At 47.9% G+C, this 15,962-nt stretch overlaps 1 protein-coding gene across 3 annotated transcripts in view; it reads right to left on the bottom strand.

The window, feature by feature from the left end:
- The window catches only part of Pik3r5 (phosphoinositide-3-kinase regulatory subunit 5), a 65,146-nt gene that overhangs the window by 9,930 nt on the left and 39,254 nt on the right, over positions 1 to 15,962 (bottom strand). For all 3 annotated transcript variants that reach the window (XM_010614971.1, XM_010614968.2, XM_010614970.2), the window contains exons 2-6: positions 15,230 to 15,345; positions 13,263 to 13,363; positions 12,166 to 12,234; positions 11,249 to 11,387; positions 499 to 568 (exon numbers count right to left, since the gene is read on the bottom strand). In XM_010614971.1, the coding sequence (XP_010613273.1) occupies positions 499 to 568; positions 11,249 to 11,387; positions 12,166 to 12,234; positions 13,263 to 13,363; positions 15,230 to 15,332 (482 nt within the window). In that variant the 5' untranslated portion in view covers positions 15,333 to 15,345. The remainder of the gene's footprint in view (positions 1 to 498; positions 569 to 11,248; positions 11,388 to 12,165; positions 12,235 to 13,262; positions 13,364 to 15,229; positions 15,346 to 15,962) is intronic.

Raw genomic sequence — 15,962 nt, 5'->3', positions numbered from 1 at the left:
ACTTGTTGTGTGTGTGTGTGTGTGTGTGTGTGTGTGTGTGTGTGTGTGTGTGCGTGTGCGTGCACGCCAGACTATCATATAAAATGCATTTTTAATAGGCCCTATTCAGAAACATTTGGAAAATGCTATTATAGTAACAGGAGACACTACGGAATGAGCACAGGTCTTTGAGTAAGATTGGAGTCTGAAATGTTTGCTCAGCCATTCACTCGCTGTGTGACCTTGGGGAAGTTATTTGACCTCTCTGACCTCCAGTTTCCTCATCTGGAAAGTAGAGATGAATGCATAATATACGCCCAGATCTTTTTCAGAATCTGCCGGAAGAGGCTCAGCCCAGAACAGAGAAATTACGCATAGAAACACCACCCGCAGTTGCAGGGGCTTCCTGGTCCCCTTGAAGCCTGCTGGTTGGTACCTGGTGTGGGAGGCGTGCAGTGACAGAGGACAGTATAGGGATGGGAGGTCCTCGCCCCATTAATCCCACCCCTGGACACTCACACAGTAGAGCTTCGGTGACTCCTAAGGGGCAGCCCCTGCTCAGCTCTCACCAGCCGCTGGTAGGAGATTCCTGTGGGCCAACAACAAAGAGAACAGGTTCACCGGCCTGGACGACCACGTTGGAAGTTGCTTGATGAGTCCCCGGATGGTGCTGGGGAAGCGAGCTTCTGTCTGTGCCCCAGGGTGCCCAGCACCAGTAACGCGCCCCCAGCCTTCGTGACTGCAGCCTCTGCCCCCAAATCCATCCTCAGCCTCGCCTGCTCTCCTTCGGTCTCCTCGTACTCTCTGGCCACCCTCCTTCCAAAGGGCTCCCCTCAGCCGCTCTGCGCAGGGCCGGTCCCCAGGTTGGGGCAGCCCGGCAGGGCACGGAGGGATGCAGGCGGAGAGCTGGCTTTTCAGTGTGGCAGTGGAGGGTCTTTTTACCCCAGGACCTGAGTTCCTCCCTGTAAGAGGCGGCATGGAGAGCTGGCCTCTGACTGTCTGTGATTCCCAGGCCCCATGTAGGCTCCCCCAGCCTGCAACGTTTCCCTTAGAGGCAGAGCATCTGGGGAGCAAGCACCTGGGCCTCGGAAGCTGCCAGTCTCACCCTCCCTAGCTATTCCCAGTCCATGATGTCACCTTCCTGCAGTGAGGTGTGTGCCTGGCAGTCCTCGGTCTCTTTGCCCAAATTTAGCTCTAGCCAGGCAACAACCTTCTAACCTCTGCATCTCTGCCTGGCTTCCCTGGCCTCTTTCACCTCCCTCTCTCCTGTGACTTCAAACATGCTAAGAGGAAAGTAGCCACACATGTCTGCAACACGGCCCTGATTGACAAGCAGTCCCTCTACAGTACTATCCAGTTCCACGTCAACCACAGCAAGGAGATTAAGCCATCTATTCGGTCTGCACAGCCACAAACGCAGGCAGGCTTCAGTGAAGCAGGCTGCCTTTCTGTCAGAGCTTGGAGATAGTCATGGGGAAGTCCCATCTTGGGAGCAGGACCTCTGGGCCTGGGGCTGAGTTGGAGAGAGGGAAAACATCCACCTGGATAAACCAAGCCTAGACAACGGGTGTAGGGACAGCTGTAAACAGAACTGTCACGACTTTTGTTTAGTAAATGACAGAAAATTGCCAAAGCATACTCTTCTAACTTGGGACCTATATGTTTTGATTGTTTGCTTTTGTGTGATGTTTAGCTTTCAAAATTGTGCCATGGCTAATGTTAATCTATTTTGCTAGTAAAGTCCTGAAACAGTGGCTGTTACTCTCAGGATCTGGAACACCATCTGGTGGCTTATCACATACACTGCAGCTCAGTGGTTCTGCGGCCTGGGCCTACCACGCAAGTGCAAAGTCTGGAGTTAGATCCCTGGTATTAAAAAAAAAAAAAAAGACTTGGGCTGGGGATTTAGCTCAGGGGCACTGCACCTGCCTTGAAAGTGCAAGGTCCTGAGTTAGATCCCCAGTACCAACAAAACAAAACAAAACAAAACCAAAACATATACACTGCAGACACCCTCAAAGCCCACTCCAGCCTCTCAAAATAATACTGCAGTAGAGACAAATGTATATTCTCCCTAGTCTCCCTCACTGCAAAACACAGAGACAAGCAAAATCCTCTCTTGGCCTCATTTCTCTTTTCTTTTACTATTTAACTTTTTTTTTTTTTTCCAGTGCCAGAGATCAAAGCCAGGGCCTTGCACATGCTGGACAAATGTTCTGCCTCTGCCCTACATGCTTAGTCCTATTTAATGTTTTTAATGAGTAACTCGTGCCTCGCTCACCCTGATCTTCAGCCTCAATTCTGCCTCTGTGGACCTGGGACATGCAGCCAGGCACACTTGATGGAGCAGTCCCTTCCAAACCCCAGGCTGTCCCTTCAAATCCCACTGCCCTCCTGGAACTTCCCGGTGTCTTCCTTATCCCCAAACCCTGTCATTTCTTTGGACATCTGTATTTGGGATTTTTTTTTTTTTTTGTACCAGGGATCAAACTCAGGACCTTGAGCTTGTGAGGCAGATGTGGTGTCACTGAGCTAAATCCCCAGCCCTGGGATGTTTGATACTGCTGACTACTTCCTCCCTGCAGCTCGCTCGTCCCTAGTCTCCATGACAGGGAACATTCTAACACTGTACATTCCTACACCTAGGCATCTTGGGATTGCAGTGCAGGTAGAGCTGGAGCTGCTTCCTGTTAGCCACTCGGGTTTCCTGTAACTTTATTTTCCTGAGTTAATAAGACAGTTAAGAGGACACCTGTGCCTTCTAGCACACCCTGACCCAGTGGGAGCTAGTTATTTGCCTCAATATCCGAGATACAGGCAATTCCCAAGTGGCACATACAGTCATTGGATAAATCTCCCAACTCCTAGATACCCCTTGAATCTCCTTCTTTGCCTCTTGGACCTTGCTGCTTATCATGGGGTTTGGATTTAGGGGAGAATGGACTGGTGGGCTGGAATCTCAGCATGGAATAAACTAGCAAAGACTACAATGTAAATGGAAGCTTGCAAATGGACTCTTTGAGGGGTGTTTAGAAACTGTACTGCCAACTTCCTATTGGAGCATCTTGTGAGGTTAAATTGGATCCCAGCAGCTTGCAAGCCAGATGGAACTTGGTTTTCATTCTGTTACTTCATGGTACCAGAAAGACCATGCCTGCTGAGAGGGTTGGGTAGTTTCAATTCCAAGCTCACCCTTAACTCCATCCTCCACTCCGTTGGCAGGGAGGTTACAGTGCAGAGCTTGGGTCACCAGACACCTCTGTCCTTCTGATCTCAGATCGTGCCCTTCCAGTGCTCCAGTTTGGACACTGACTGTTCTACAAAGGCCATGTATAAAGTCTTGGTCCAGGGTGACACTAGTGGGAAGGGGTGGAACCTTTGAGAGTTGGGGTGTTGTGGGAGCCTCTTAGGTCATTGGGGAAATGCCCTTGAAAGGTACAGCCCCTTCTTCTTCCTCTCCTGAGGTGAGCAGCTTTGCTCCACCATGGGCTCCCACCATGACACGCTGCTACACCATAGGCCCAAAGTGATAGGACCACTTGAAGATGACTGGAACCTCCAAAACTGAGCCAACGTAAACCTTTTCTCTTTGTAAGTAAATCATCTCCAATCTTTTGTTATAGTGACAGAAAGCTGACTAACACACTGGGCCACCTGAACACCTGCGGTCAACTTTCTGTGCCTTAGATTAGGGATACAAGGGCTGAACAAGAACACCACAAAAACCCTGTCTGGATTGTTCCTGTGTCAGGTCCGAGCAAGTGGGAAATGAAGAGGAGCCATCCCACGTGGGTAAAGAATGGAGACTGGCAGGATGGAGTGGCAGCTAGCAGTCATGGTGAAGTTCAAACTCTTTTCCCAGGCATTCAAGAACCTCAACGACTGAGTCAGATTTGCCCATCTAGGCTTCCCTCCCCTTCCCTTCCCTTTCTTCTCCTCCCATTACCCGCCCCCCAGGCAAGTGCTTGACTCCTGAGCCACATGCCAAGCCCTTTTCTCTTTAGTTTTTGACGCGGGTCTCATCAAGTTGCTCAGGCTGGCCTTGAACTTACTATCCTCCTAGCTTCTTGAGTAGCTAGGATTACTGGCCTGACAACTACCAATGAATGGTCACTCTGCACAGAGCAGCTGACTGTGAAGACCAAGGATGCAAGAAAATCTACAATTCTGTCATCAAGCAAATACTGGCATTAGCAACACACCCACAGATGCATTTGTGCTGAGGATGCTGGTGGGTACCTGGGCACAGGTGAGACAGGTAGCCACAGCATTTTCACTCGGTGTCTTCTTACAAGGCAAACAGTGAGAGTCTAAGGAGCCAGCAGGGCCAATGCACAGCAGGGCCCAGCTTAACTGTGTTGCAATCCCAAAAGGAGACTGGTGTGTTCACTTTCCAGTTTCTATCATCAATGTCAGCTCACATTGACAGTTTGCAAGTCCAATCTACAGCAGACCCAGGAAGGACACTCCCAGCATTCTATTTTTCTCCCATCTATGGTTCTGTAAGTGGCAACATCCTGCTCCCCACCTTTGGGGTCCTGGATTCTGAGGAACTGGACACTTGTGGTCATGTGGATCCAGCAGGGCCTGGGTGGGGAGGTGTGGAAAAGCCTCCATGGGCATCAGAGAGGAATATAACCAGGGCAGCCTGGAATCCCTGGCAGCCAGGAGTCCGGGAGCAGAGAAAAGGGGATGGGGAAGGATGTGGTCAGGAAGGCAAGAGGAAAATACGAAGGGAGAGGAATCTGGAGTGTGTGTCGCTGTGCATGCAGAGTGGATGTCAGAATGCCTGTGGGATGAGATCTCCAGCTTCACAGAGCCACTAGGCCTGGGAGTGAGTAAGGAGTCCCCTGTCATACCACCCCTTTCACCAGCCTATCAAGAATCCCCTTAACAGGACAAATCCCTTACAAGCCATGTCTGGCAGAAACTCCTAAGCATTGAACCAGAATCTCTACTAATGAGACGCTTGGCAAGATCACCAGTTGCTAAGTCACTTTTCTCAACCTCCTTTGAAGAAGGTGTTGGGTGGACCCAACTCCCTTCACTTTATTAACTGAAGGGATGGTTAGAACTTCAGCAGGCATTTCAGACCATAAAGAGCCCTGAGGACAATGTCTCCAGCTAATTAGGTTGGAGCAGAAAGAGGAGAGAAGGATGTTTGTGGGTCACTGCGCCAGTACTGGACTGTCTTCTTCCAAATGTGTGGGCATGCATGTGTGTGCATGCGTGTGTGTGTGTGTGTGTGTGTGTGTGTGTGTACAAGAGAAAAGTACACCCTATGATTTTATGCCACTGTTACTTTGGGCTCTGTGATATAGATCACATCCTGTGATTTCTGGAACACCCTTCCTCTGATCCTTTCCCTAAAGCTCCTCCACCCATTAATCAATGATTCCTGATATTCATTCTTTCAAAGACACTAAACCTTTCACTCCACACCCACAGACAAAAATAGAAAATTCAAATGTTTGTGATGAGTAATAGCCCAAGGGAAATGTAGTGCCCTGCAGAACACTGATAATTCATCCACCACCAGTTGGTAGGCAAAACTGGCTACCCAGGTTTTTCCTGCTTTGACAGAAGTCAAAGGGCAGGCAGGTACTTATGGTGTCCCAAAGGGAGAAGAGCAGGAGAAAACCCCCAAGAGAGGAAAGTGCTTACAAAAAGACTGCTAGGACAACCCAGGGTTTTTCAGTCATGTATGGTCACCTGTCTGTGCTTCTTTGTAGAGATAAAGTTTTATTCAAACACAAGACTATGGGGTTGGGGATTTAGCCTAGTGGTTCCAGCACCTGCCTCACAAGTGCAAGGACCTGAGTTCGATTCCCAGTACCAAAAACAAAAAAATCCATGCAAACAAACATGAGACTATGCTATAGTTTTTACAATCAAAGACACATATTCAAGGGGTAGAGGTGTGATTAGCCATGTGACTATAGGTAACCTTCAGCTTCATCTGAGAAATGGGCATAATACTGACCAGCCAGAGAGATGCTCTGATGGATGCGTCGGACCAACATGTGGCAGTGTTTCACACACTATAATCACACAGGGAATGCAAGTATCACATGTTCGTTATCACCACCACCATCATCATCAACAACCAAAGTATTGCCTTTAGGGAGACTCAGGGTGTCAGACAGTTGGTGGTTGTCGCGGTTTGTGTCAAGATGTCCCTCCCAAAGCTTCTAGAGCTTTTCAGAGGCGGCTGGATCTGGAGTGTGTGATGCTGGGATGAAGGGTGTGTGGTTACTCAATTAGTCCACTGATTGGCTTAGCTGGGTGTGGATAAGGGGAAGGCCCACCCTGAATGTGAATGTTCCACCCAAAAGGCTGGTAGCCTAGAAGGGATAAAAAGGAGAGGCAGACTCTTTGTGGCTGTGCTGCCTCCTGCCTGGTCTGTTTTACCTCTGCGATGATCCTGTGCTGTGCAATCCTGCCTTGGAGCCAGCCAATTATGGACTGAAACCTCTACAAACTGTGAGCCAAAATAAAACTTTCCTCCTTTCACTTTGGCTGTTGGATTTTTTGTTTGTTTGTTTGTTTTTTGTTTTTGAGACAGGGTCTCACTATGTAGCTGACACTGACCTGAAACTCACTATGTAGGCCAGGCTGGTCTAGAACTTCCAGCGATCCTCCTGCCGCAGCCTCCTGAGTGCGGGGATTACAGGCGTGCACCACCAGGCCTGGCTTGTTGGATGTTTCTTTCTCAGCAATGAGGAAAGTAACTGCAACAGTGGCAAAGTGTAGTCTCTCATACTAAGGTTCATACGGCTTCTCTCACACTTGGCTTTCAGCTTGCACAAGAGACACCGAACTTCTCTGAGTCTGAATTTCCTTATGTATGAAGTGGGAATGTGAAGACTCCTTCTCACCTTGCAGAGCTGTGGTCTGAACAAGATGAGCTCCTTGACATTTGTAAGCTTTGACATTGCTGAGTGACTCCTGCATAAGATGCCCAGTGTTGCTGTTCAAGATTACAGATCGATTCTTTCCTGGCGAGTAGCGCGGTCCTCGTTGCCATGGTGGCAGAGTAGGGCATTCAATAAAGCATGGAGGTAGAGCCCAAGAGAGCTGTGGTGGGCAGGCCAGCACCATGGTGTGAGGTTTCCTGCCACCCCCAGAGTGCAGGCAGAAGACGACCCCACTAGGGGGTGGAGTCAGGAAGAAGGGGGAGGCTCTCAGCCTTGATAACCAGCCCACTTCCTTTGCCACTTGGCCACAGTCTCCATGGTAACTAGGTCCTAAGGCTTCATGGGTGGAGGACCCAACTCCCCAGGTCTCTTGTCATTTTCTCCCTATGACCTTGCCCAGACCCAAGTCTTAAGCTAACATTACCTCAACCCCTATTGCCCACAGCAGTATGAAACCAAGGTAGGCAGCATCCATCCTCACAAACTGCTCTGAGGAGGCATCATTATACTCCCATTTTATGGATGAAAAACTGAGGCTCACCAAAGTCAAACATCTTGCTGAAGGCCCAGTGCTACTGACCACCAGACCCAGAACTAGGACTTGGGACCACCATGGTCTGGTGCCAAGTATGGGTGACCACTCAGTTAGTTATCTGGCCTCTCCTCCAAGGTCAAGTTCCCTGGTCTCCATTCTAGCCTTCTCCCACTGCTCTCCATTGCCTCCCTCAGCTGGGATCACTGAATTTGGGGTGATTTGGGAAAAGGCACCATCAAAAGTCATACTAAAGCATTTTCTAACAAGTCCACCTCAGAAGGAAATTTTATATAACCTACTCTTTGCTACTGATTATGGCTCAGGTTCTGTGAAATTAGAGGTTAACGTGTGGAGATTAAGTTGCAAGTGATTTTTCTTGGGTAGAAAAGATTACACCCAGCCAGGCACTGCGATGTACGCCCGTGATCCAGGTACTCAGAAGGCTGAGGCAGGAGCTTCACAAGTTTAAGGCCAGTCTGGGTCTCTTTAGGGAGACTCCATCTCAAAAGGTGGGGATTGGGCTGGCTTGCCTCGCAAGTGCAAGGTCATGAGTTTGAACTCTGGTACCAAAAATTTTTTTAAAATAAAAAATAAATTTAAAAGGTGGGCATGTAGCTCAGTGAAAGAGCACCCCTGGGGTCAAACCCTAGTACCAAAAGGAAAAAAAAAAAAAGAAAAGGTAACCCCCAAAGTTACGGTATTGTGGTTTTATTCCCCTCTATGATCATACCTAGCTTACATGAGACTTACATCAGTTTCTCCCGTCTTTCTTTGTACCGTCTTGCTGGTTGCCTCAACAAAGTGGAGCACATCTCCCACACTGACACACTACAAAGCTCCGTGAGTTTTTCAACTGTTTGAAAATGATCTCTTGACATGAAAAAGAGTTAACACTTTCCCATTTCAGTTCTGATTTCCCTCGAAAAGGAGAAGTTTTTAGCATGGATAGCTTGGCTTGAACTTTCCTATTCAGGCACCTGCCCTCTTGGTCACCAGGATGTATGAGGCCTCATGTGGTCCCAGGAGCAACGTAAAGGACAGGACTCTCAGCAGTGCGTGGTGGCTGGGGCCAAAGACCCTCGTTCCATTTTCATCTCCAGTGTCCCATCTGCCTGGCTGTTGTCCCCCAGGTTTACCCCTCTATCACACAGGGTCTGGGCCTTCCCATCACCAGTCCCTTCCTTCCACATCTGCATTTTGGGCTGCCCAGAATGGAACTCCCACCCAGCCATTCACAAAAATATCCCCAAGCAGAGCACACGCGCACCAAAGGTGAGCCAGCTGTGTCTACTTTAAAACTGGGGAGAGGTCTCCCCACAGGTGACGCCCCTTCTCCAACCCAGCATCTGCCTTACCAATTTCAAAATAAGGAGTCAGTCAGATGTTAAGTATAAACTGAAGGCCCTGCCGTGGCTTATGCATTTTGAATACTCTTTACCTCTCCAAATTACAGAAGGGAAGAAAAGATTCACCTCCTGATAAAGGAATTCCAGTCACCAGCAAGAAGCCCAAAGAAGTCCAGATCAGTTTGTTTTGGGTCAGTGGGAGGCGAGGAGAGAATGAAAGCACTGACCTTAAAACAGTCCTCTGCCTTGTGAGCTTAGGTGGGCAGACTTTTCTAATGTGCCTCGGCACCTTTCCAAGCCCAATATCTTTTTCCAACACTGGTTTAAAAATACCACTTTGTCATATAACAAATTTTCATGTACTCATTCTGTTTGTAGATAGTGTATTTTGTTCAATTAACCTATCTATTCTTATACCAATACAGTGGACCCTCAAGTATACAACCAGCCTGACATACAGACAACTTGGGTTATGACCAGAATATTAGTTTTAACTTACAATCAAAGTCTTGAGTTATAACTCATATGCTGGTTGCTTGTGCTTCCAGGTGGTCTCAGGTACAGATTTAACCCTTAACGAGCTCTGGAAGGGACATGGCAACATCCTTTCCTGTGTGGGGTTAATTGAGAAATCCTGGGCCAATGTCTCTCTAAGCACAATGAGATCCTGTACATAGGAGAGTGGCTTTAAAGACTGTGAAGAGGAGCCTGAACCTTCAACTGACTAACTTGAGCTACAACCATCCCTCTCAGACAAACTGAGTTCCTAAGTCAAAGGTTCATTGCATGTGCTATCTTAACCATAGCCCTATACTACTTTCAAAGATCTAGTAAGACAAATATCACATTCTGACTCTCCTTATAAAATACACACACCTACAATCCCAGCACTAAGGAGGCTGAGTCAGGAGGATCTCAAATTCTAGACCAGTCTGGACTATACAGCAAGACCCTCTCGAACAAAACAAAACACAACAACAGAAATACAAATAAATACATAATAAATGTATAAATACTACTTCAGAGCATTTACTTTATTTTGTCAAAATTTAAAAAGATCTTGTTGATATATTGATTGTGGTTACATTTATTTCTGTAATAACTAATGCTATTATGATATTTATTCAATTCAACAATATACCTCTTCCTTTATTTGTCCTTCAGTAAAGGTTTCATAGGTTTTCTCTGTGTTGGTTATTCACATTTCTTTATTTTATATTTTTAGTTGTAACCACAACATGCCTCCCACACTATGTTTTCTTATTGGTTGATGTATGGGAAAGCTCTTAACTCCCTGTTTTTTAGTTCTGAAAATTATTCATTCAGGTGATTCTTAGATTTGACAGATAAGCAATTGTTTGAGCATTAAAAACAGTAAAATGTTACCTTCTCCAGATGAGGAAATAGTCTTTATGTCTTTTTGCATAGGTAAAACACCTATACGCAAAAAGAGAAAGATAACTGAGTTTAGTAGAAACACCTCTAGTGTTTCAACTTGGGCTGTTGCTGTATTTTAAATATTATTGATAGCCAGGCATGGTGGAGCTCATCTGTAATTCCAACTACTTGGGGGTAGAGGGCTGAGAGAGGAGGATCACAAGTTCGAGGTCAGCCTGGAATTCTTAGCAAAACCCTATCTCAACATTTAAAAATGAAAAATGGCTGGGGATGGAGCTTAGCGCTCCCTGGGTTCAACTTCCTTGGAAGATTAATGTGATAGATTAATACGAGATGGCTTCTCAGTAAATCATACTTGATTGTGTTTTCTCTTGCTCTATCAACGTTTTCTTAGACTTCATCTTCATGTCCATAACAGCATTTGGAATTTCTCAAGAATTTCTGACTTTCAGATCCTACACATCAAAACACAGTCAGTACCAAGCCCTTGTCCCTACTTGTCATGGTGGCCATGAATCTGTCCATTCCTCCCACTGGCCACCTGCCTTGGCCAGAACTGAGGCAACACACACATGCAATTGCCTGTCTGCTCCTGGGCAAAGAAAACAAGTGAGGGCCTCCAGTCAGTATTCTGGGGGCTCCTAGGGCTGACCTGGGCAACGTTAGAGACCCCTTGGTTAACCAGAGCAGAGGCACAGACAAGTGGCAAGGTTTGCTTGTCCTAAAGACTCTGCCTTGTGCTCCCTCCTGTGTTTACTACCTTTAGCTCAGACAGTCAGCCTGTGATCCTGCGTGTGCCATGAAGGGGAGACTCCAGGGTTTTTTTCTTTTGTTTGGTTTGGGTTTTTGGTACCGGGGATCGAACTCAGGACCCTGTGCTTGTGAGGTAGGTGGCAAAACCACTGAGTTAAATCCCTGGACCGGGACTCCAAGGTTTTGACCCAAGGTGCAGGCAGAGATGAACCAAAGGTTGCGAGGTGAGGAGAATCATATCCAAAGAACAGTTTCAGAGGAGACAGAAACACTCTGACCATGCTAGCCCTGCGTCTTGTGCCAGCCTCCCCAACACTTACCTGGGGCCTTGAGTTCTGCATCGATGAAGGTGAGCAGTTCCTGGCAGATGCTACAGTAAGGAACAGGCCAGGTCAGGAACTGGTGATAGGTTCTGGCTGCCTTCAGAAGGAGATCTGAGTCTGGTGGGAAATGTGGTGTCTAGGATGGAGAAGGACAGCAAACAGAAAGACCTGTGTGAGAAAGAGCTCACTGCTCTTCCAGGATTGCTTCTGCTTCCTTTCTGGGTTGTTCTAGAAAGAATGAGCATCTCCTGGGAGCAGTGTGTCATGGGACAGTGTTGGGAAGAAGTAGAAGTGACTCGCAGGGAATAAATTACAAGTGCAGGCTATTTCTACAATAAGGGCCTTGTCTCTACCTAACAGGCCGTGGTTTAATCAACACTTGAGAGAGCTTCTCTGCAAAGCTGTCACTTCGGAGGTCGTTCTAAATAGTGCCATTGTCGCCACTCATTTTGGAGCATGAATTGCAAAGTTTAAATCACCTTTATTTAAATATTCTCAGTAGACAGAAATGTTTAATCCTTGAATGGATTGTCCCAATATACATGATGCCACTTGGTATCACTAGTCTGGTGAATATAGGGCAAATCATTGAGTGAAATCATTGGGATGGACTTAAAATCTCTCCACAGAATCTCTTGAGACTTCTGAAGATGCTGTCACAGAAGTTCCTCTCTGGAAGCCCAGAGATGGCGGCACCATGGCGGCCACATGGAGTTATTGGAAGCCTCTCAAAATGGCAGCTCTGAAGACATCAGGGGTTGAAACCCATCTCAGTGTCATCACTTGACAGTTTCTCTCTCTGCTTACCCCCCAGAGGTGTGAGGGCTATGCCCACATTGGGGATCTCTCTTCTCTTTCCCTTTCTTCCCTCTCTTTCCTCTCTTGCTTTCCTGTCCTGGCCCACCTGGACTTACACAGAGGACAGTGGAATAGAAGAGCAGAGCCAGCGGGGTGAGGAGGTCATAGGTGCCCTTCTCTTGGACCTGCAGAGAAGACAGAAAGGTCAAATTGTCATAAAGTCTCTTGGCCTATTCTGAAACTGGTGGGGGTTAGAGGCACTGAGAAAACCCTACCATCTCTTCTGAGCTTGACAGACTTCAGCAGGGTCAAATTTAGACCTTCCCTTCTCTGTACTATGAACAGAGGATGTATTTGCCACAGCTGCTGGGCTCCTCTACAAAACCCTCCCCTACGGCTACATAGCAGTTGATCCTCTATATTTAGGTTTCTAAGTTAGCTCTTGAATAGGTTTGCTTGTGATTAGCATATAAAAGCATCAGGCAAAAGATGTCAGAATTGTGACTTTGGATACCTTGACAAACTTTCTTCTTATAGGGGTGGCCAACTGAGAGAGAAAAATCATGTTTTCCAAATCACTAGTGCTTCTAAAAGCAAGACAAAACTTAAAAAGAGCCAGAACCCTCTTTGGGGACTCACAGCCAGTCTGGAACCACAGCCCAGGTCAGCATTAAACATACTCCACAGTCACAAAAGCCTCGTACTAAACTGTCAGAAGAGGCATGTTGGGTTGTACTGGAGCACCATTTTCTAAAGGAAGAGAGGCTTGGAGAAAATGTTGGACCAACATTCAACCCTACTGTGCCCCATCAAGACATAATGACCCATTTCCTATTCCTCTATGTACAAGAGACTTCCACATCGGCTTTCTCTTCCATGTCTCTGTTGTTACATTTTCCTTTGGAGGAAAGGAATTCAGTAAAGCTTCCTCTCTCCTTTCTATCCAATGCCTTGACTTACAAGCCACGCTTGTCCTAAGAAATAGCTTACACTCTTGCCCCTGGCTCACCTGCTACATGTTCACTCTAGGAAGAATACAGCCCCTTCTAGAACCTCTCAATACACAAACACTGGTAGAATGACAAAACTCGTGAGTTCCAGGGCCTTAGCCAAGCACTCTCCAATCCCCGGTCCAGGTGCCCCAAGACCAACCCATTTTTCAACTCTAGGAGGCCAACCCCAGCTCCACCTTCCTATCCTGGCTCAATCTCACCTCCTGGGTTTTCTGCAGGATCTGCTCCAGGAGGATGAGGAAGTGGCCTGGGTCTCTGCTGACTAGCTCCTGCAGACTCCAACAGTTCAGACACAGTCCAGCTGGAGAGGGAGTGAAACAGGCAAGTGGTCAGTGCAGGCTTTGGCTAGCTGCCCTTAGGCAGGAATGCAGAGAAGGAGAAATCTATGCTGGAACACACTTACTGCACGTTGGGTTGTACTGGAGCACCATTTTCTAAAGGAAGAGAGGCTTGGAGAAAATGCTGGACCAATACTTAACCCTACTGTGCCCCTAAGGACATAATAACCCATTTCCTATTCCTCTATGTACAAGAGACTCAAGAGCCACGAAGATCAGGGCTCCAGGCTGGGATTCCCTCAGAGGCCAGTGAACATGCCAAGCCTAGCCCTCCACTTCTGGGGGGAGCATCAGATCCCCACAGCCCTGGCTTCCTGCAGAGGGTGCCAGTACCTATGAGATGCAAGGCATTTAAATCAGAGTCAGAGAGGAGCCATGGTGAGCTCTACCTGGAAACCCAAGAGAAAGACTGAGACAATGTGGGACTTCCCAGGACTGCCTGGCAGTGGAGCTAGGGCAGGGGAAGCTAAATTTATCTATAGCTCAAAAGATATGATAAGCATTTGTCACTGTAACTTCCCTAGACTTTCTTAAGTTGGTTGATCTCTGTTTCCCTGAATTCAGCAAGGGCAAACCCCTAAAATTTCATGGGTGGTCACAGGAATAGGGGCAGCTGTGTGTCAAGGAGTGGAGAGTGACAGAAGTTATGGGTGGAGATGGGCTGACCGTGAATTTCAGGCCTGAGCTCCTTTTAAAGTTCTGGAGCCCCTCAGTGCTCTCATGTAGTCAAAGGTGTTGGTAAAACTTTCAAAAGTCAGATACTTTCACATCTTTTTACTTCATGCTCCCCCATTAGGCTTGGGCTCCCTCAAAACCTGGGTAGGAGGCCAGAAGCAAAACAACTACTAACCACTTATTGTTTGCCAGTGTGGCAGTGGACCTTTGCATATATTTTCTCTAAGTTTCCCACCCTCTGTCTGGGAAGGTGGTTCCTGTTATTATTCCCATTTTACAGAGAAGACAAATAGGGCCCTGAAAGAATATGTGGCTTGTCCAAGGCTGTACAGCCAATGAGAGACAATTTTAATTCAGACCTGATTCCAAAGCCAGGTAAAGCTCTCTGAGGCAGTGACAGTTAAGCTGAAACTTGCTATGCGTGATTTCATAGGAAGAGTTCTAGGTAGCAAGAGCAAAGATCTTGGGGTAGGAGGCAACTAGGTCTGTTCAAGACACTGTGGGTATCTATCCCATAGAGTAGTTAGGGAGCAAAATGAGATACAGGATATAAAAAAAAATATTTGTTTTTGGAGACAAAATCTCACTACATAGCCCAGGCTGTCCTCAAACTACGATCCTCCTGCTTCAGCCTCCTGAGTACTGGGATTACAGGCGTTTACTATTACACCCAGCTCTAACTGGGATAAGGAATTCTTGTAGTTAGGCACCAACCTTCAGAGATACAATGGCCCCAGCCTGTTGACACCCTGCCTGTCAGTCCTGGGGAGCATGGATCACAGAGGACCATGCAGAGAACTGTGTGGAGAGCTATCTGCAAATGCCCAGCTGTGCTTTGGGAATCAGCAGCTATGGTGTTTCTAAGCAGGGTCGGTGCCCTCTTCAGGGGTTATATTTCTAATGCATGCCAAGGAAGCACAGTACTGCTCCGAGCAGGATGAAGAAGACACCTGGGAGAAAGAAGAAAGAGCCACACACCAAGGACTTATTTTGCATCAGGTGTTATGTCAGACACCTGACCAGGTGAAGTCTAGCGACTTGCTGAAGTCGCAAGCACAGCATTTGGACCAGAACCCTTCAGCCCCCCCCGCCCCAACTGGTCCCGAGGCTGCCTTGAGCCCTCAGAACACCTCCTCAGCTTCCCCATAACTGACCTGGCCAAGAGGTGGAGCGGTGGCCCAGGGTGAGTCCGTGCAAGCAACGCTCCAGGGCATGCTGGATGCGGTCCTCTGTGCATGTCGTGGCCCCTGGCTGCATCCTGAGTCATTGCCTGCAGGGAAGACAGACACACAGGTCCTCCTGTTGAACTCCTCTCCCAGAAAGCACCTGGCTTGGGGAGCACTGGGGCCAGAAGAGTGGCAGCAAAGACAACTGGGAATTCCTAGCCTGGTATAGTGAGCAGTGGTGACTGCTCTGCTCAGGTACCTCAGGTGACACGAAGGGGATCAGCTCCAGGGCAGAAGCAGCCTCCAAAAGGTCACACCCCAGCCACAGGAATGAGCACTCAGGTAAAGCACGAATAGAGGAAGCGAGCAGCCAGGGATGGGAGCAGAGAGGGGGGACACAGGCCTGCCTGCTGTCCAGACGGCTGCCAAGTGCCGAGGAATGCCCAGAGAATGGCCAAACCCCAGGAGAACCTCGGGGGAGAATCAAAATCACTTGGGGGATTTTTTGTGAATCTCTAGGCCGTGTCCCCAAGTCCTCCAGGGACAGCTGCGGTGGCTCTGTCCGCCACTCCACCACTGAAGGGCAGGGCAGGGCTATGCCTGCACATTTCCCACTCCTTTCCCACCACACCCTGGGCTCGGGTACCCAGGCCTCAGGCACCTGTGTCTTTCAGCTGGCCTTTCTTTAGTTCTTTCCTTTCTCTGAAGTTTGATGTCTCTA

This window comes from Fukomys damarensis, unplaced genomic scaffold, assembly GCF_012274545.1.
Source record: "Fukomys damarensis isolate Sample0158 unplaced genomic scaffold, DMR_v1.0_HiC HiC_scaffold_13, whole genome shotgun sequence".
Classification (NCBI taxonomy): Eukaryota; Metazoa; Chordata; class Mammalia; order Rodentia; family Bathyergidae; genus Fukomys; species Fukomys damarensis.
The sequence above is the reverse complement of the archived record's forward strand: the minus strand, read 5'-3'. Positions and strand labels throughout refer to the sequence as shown.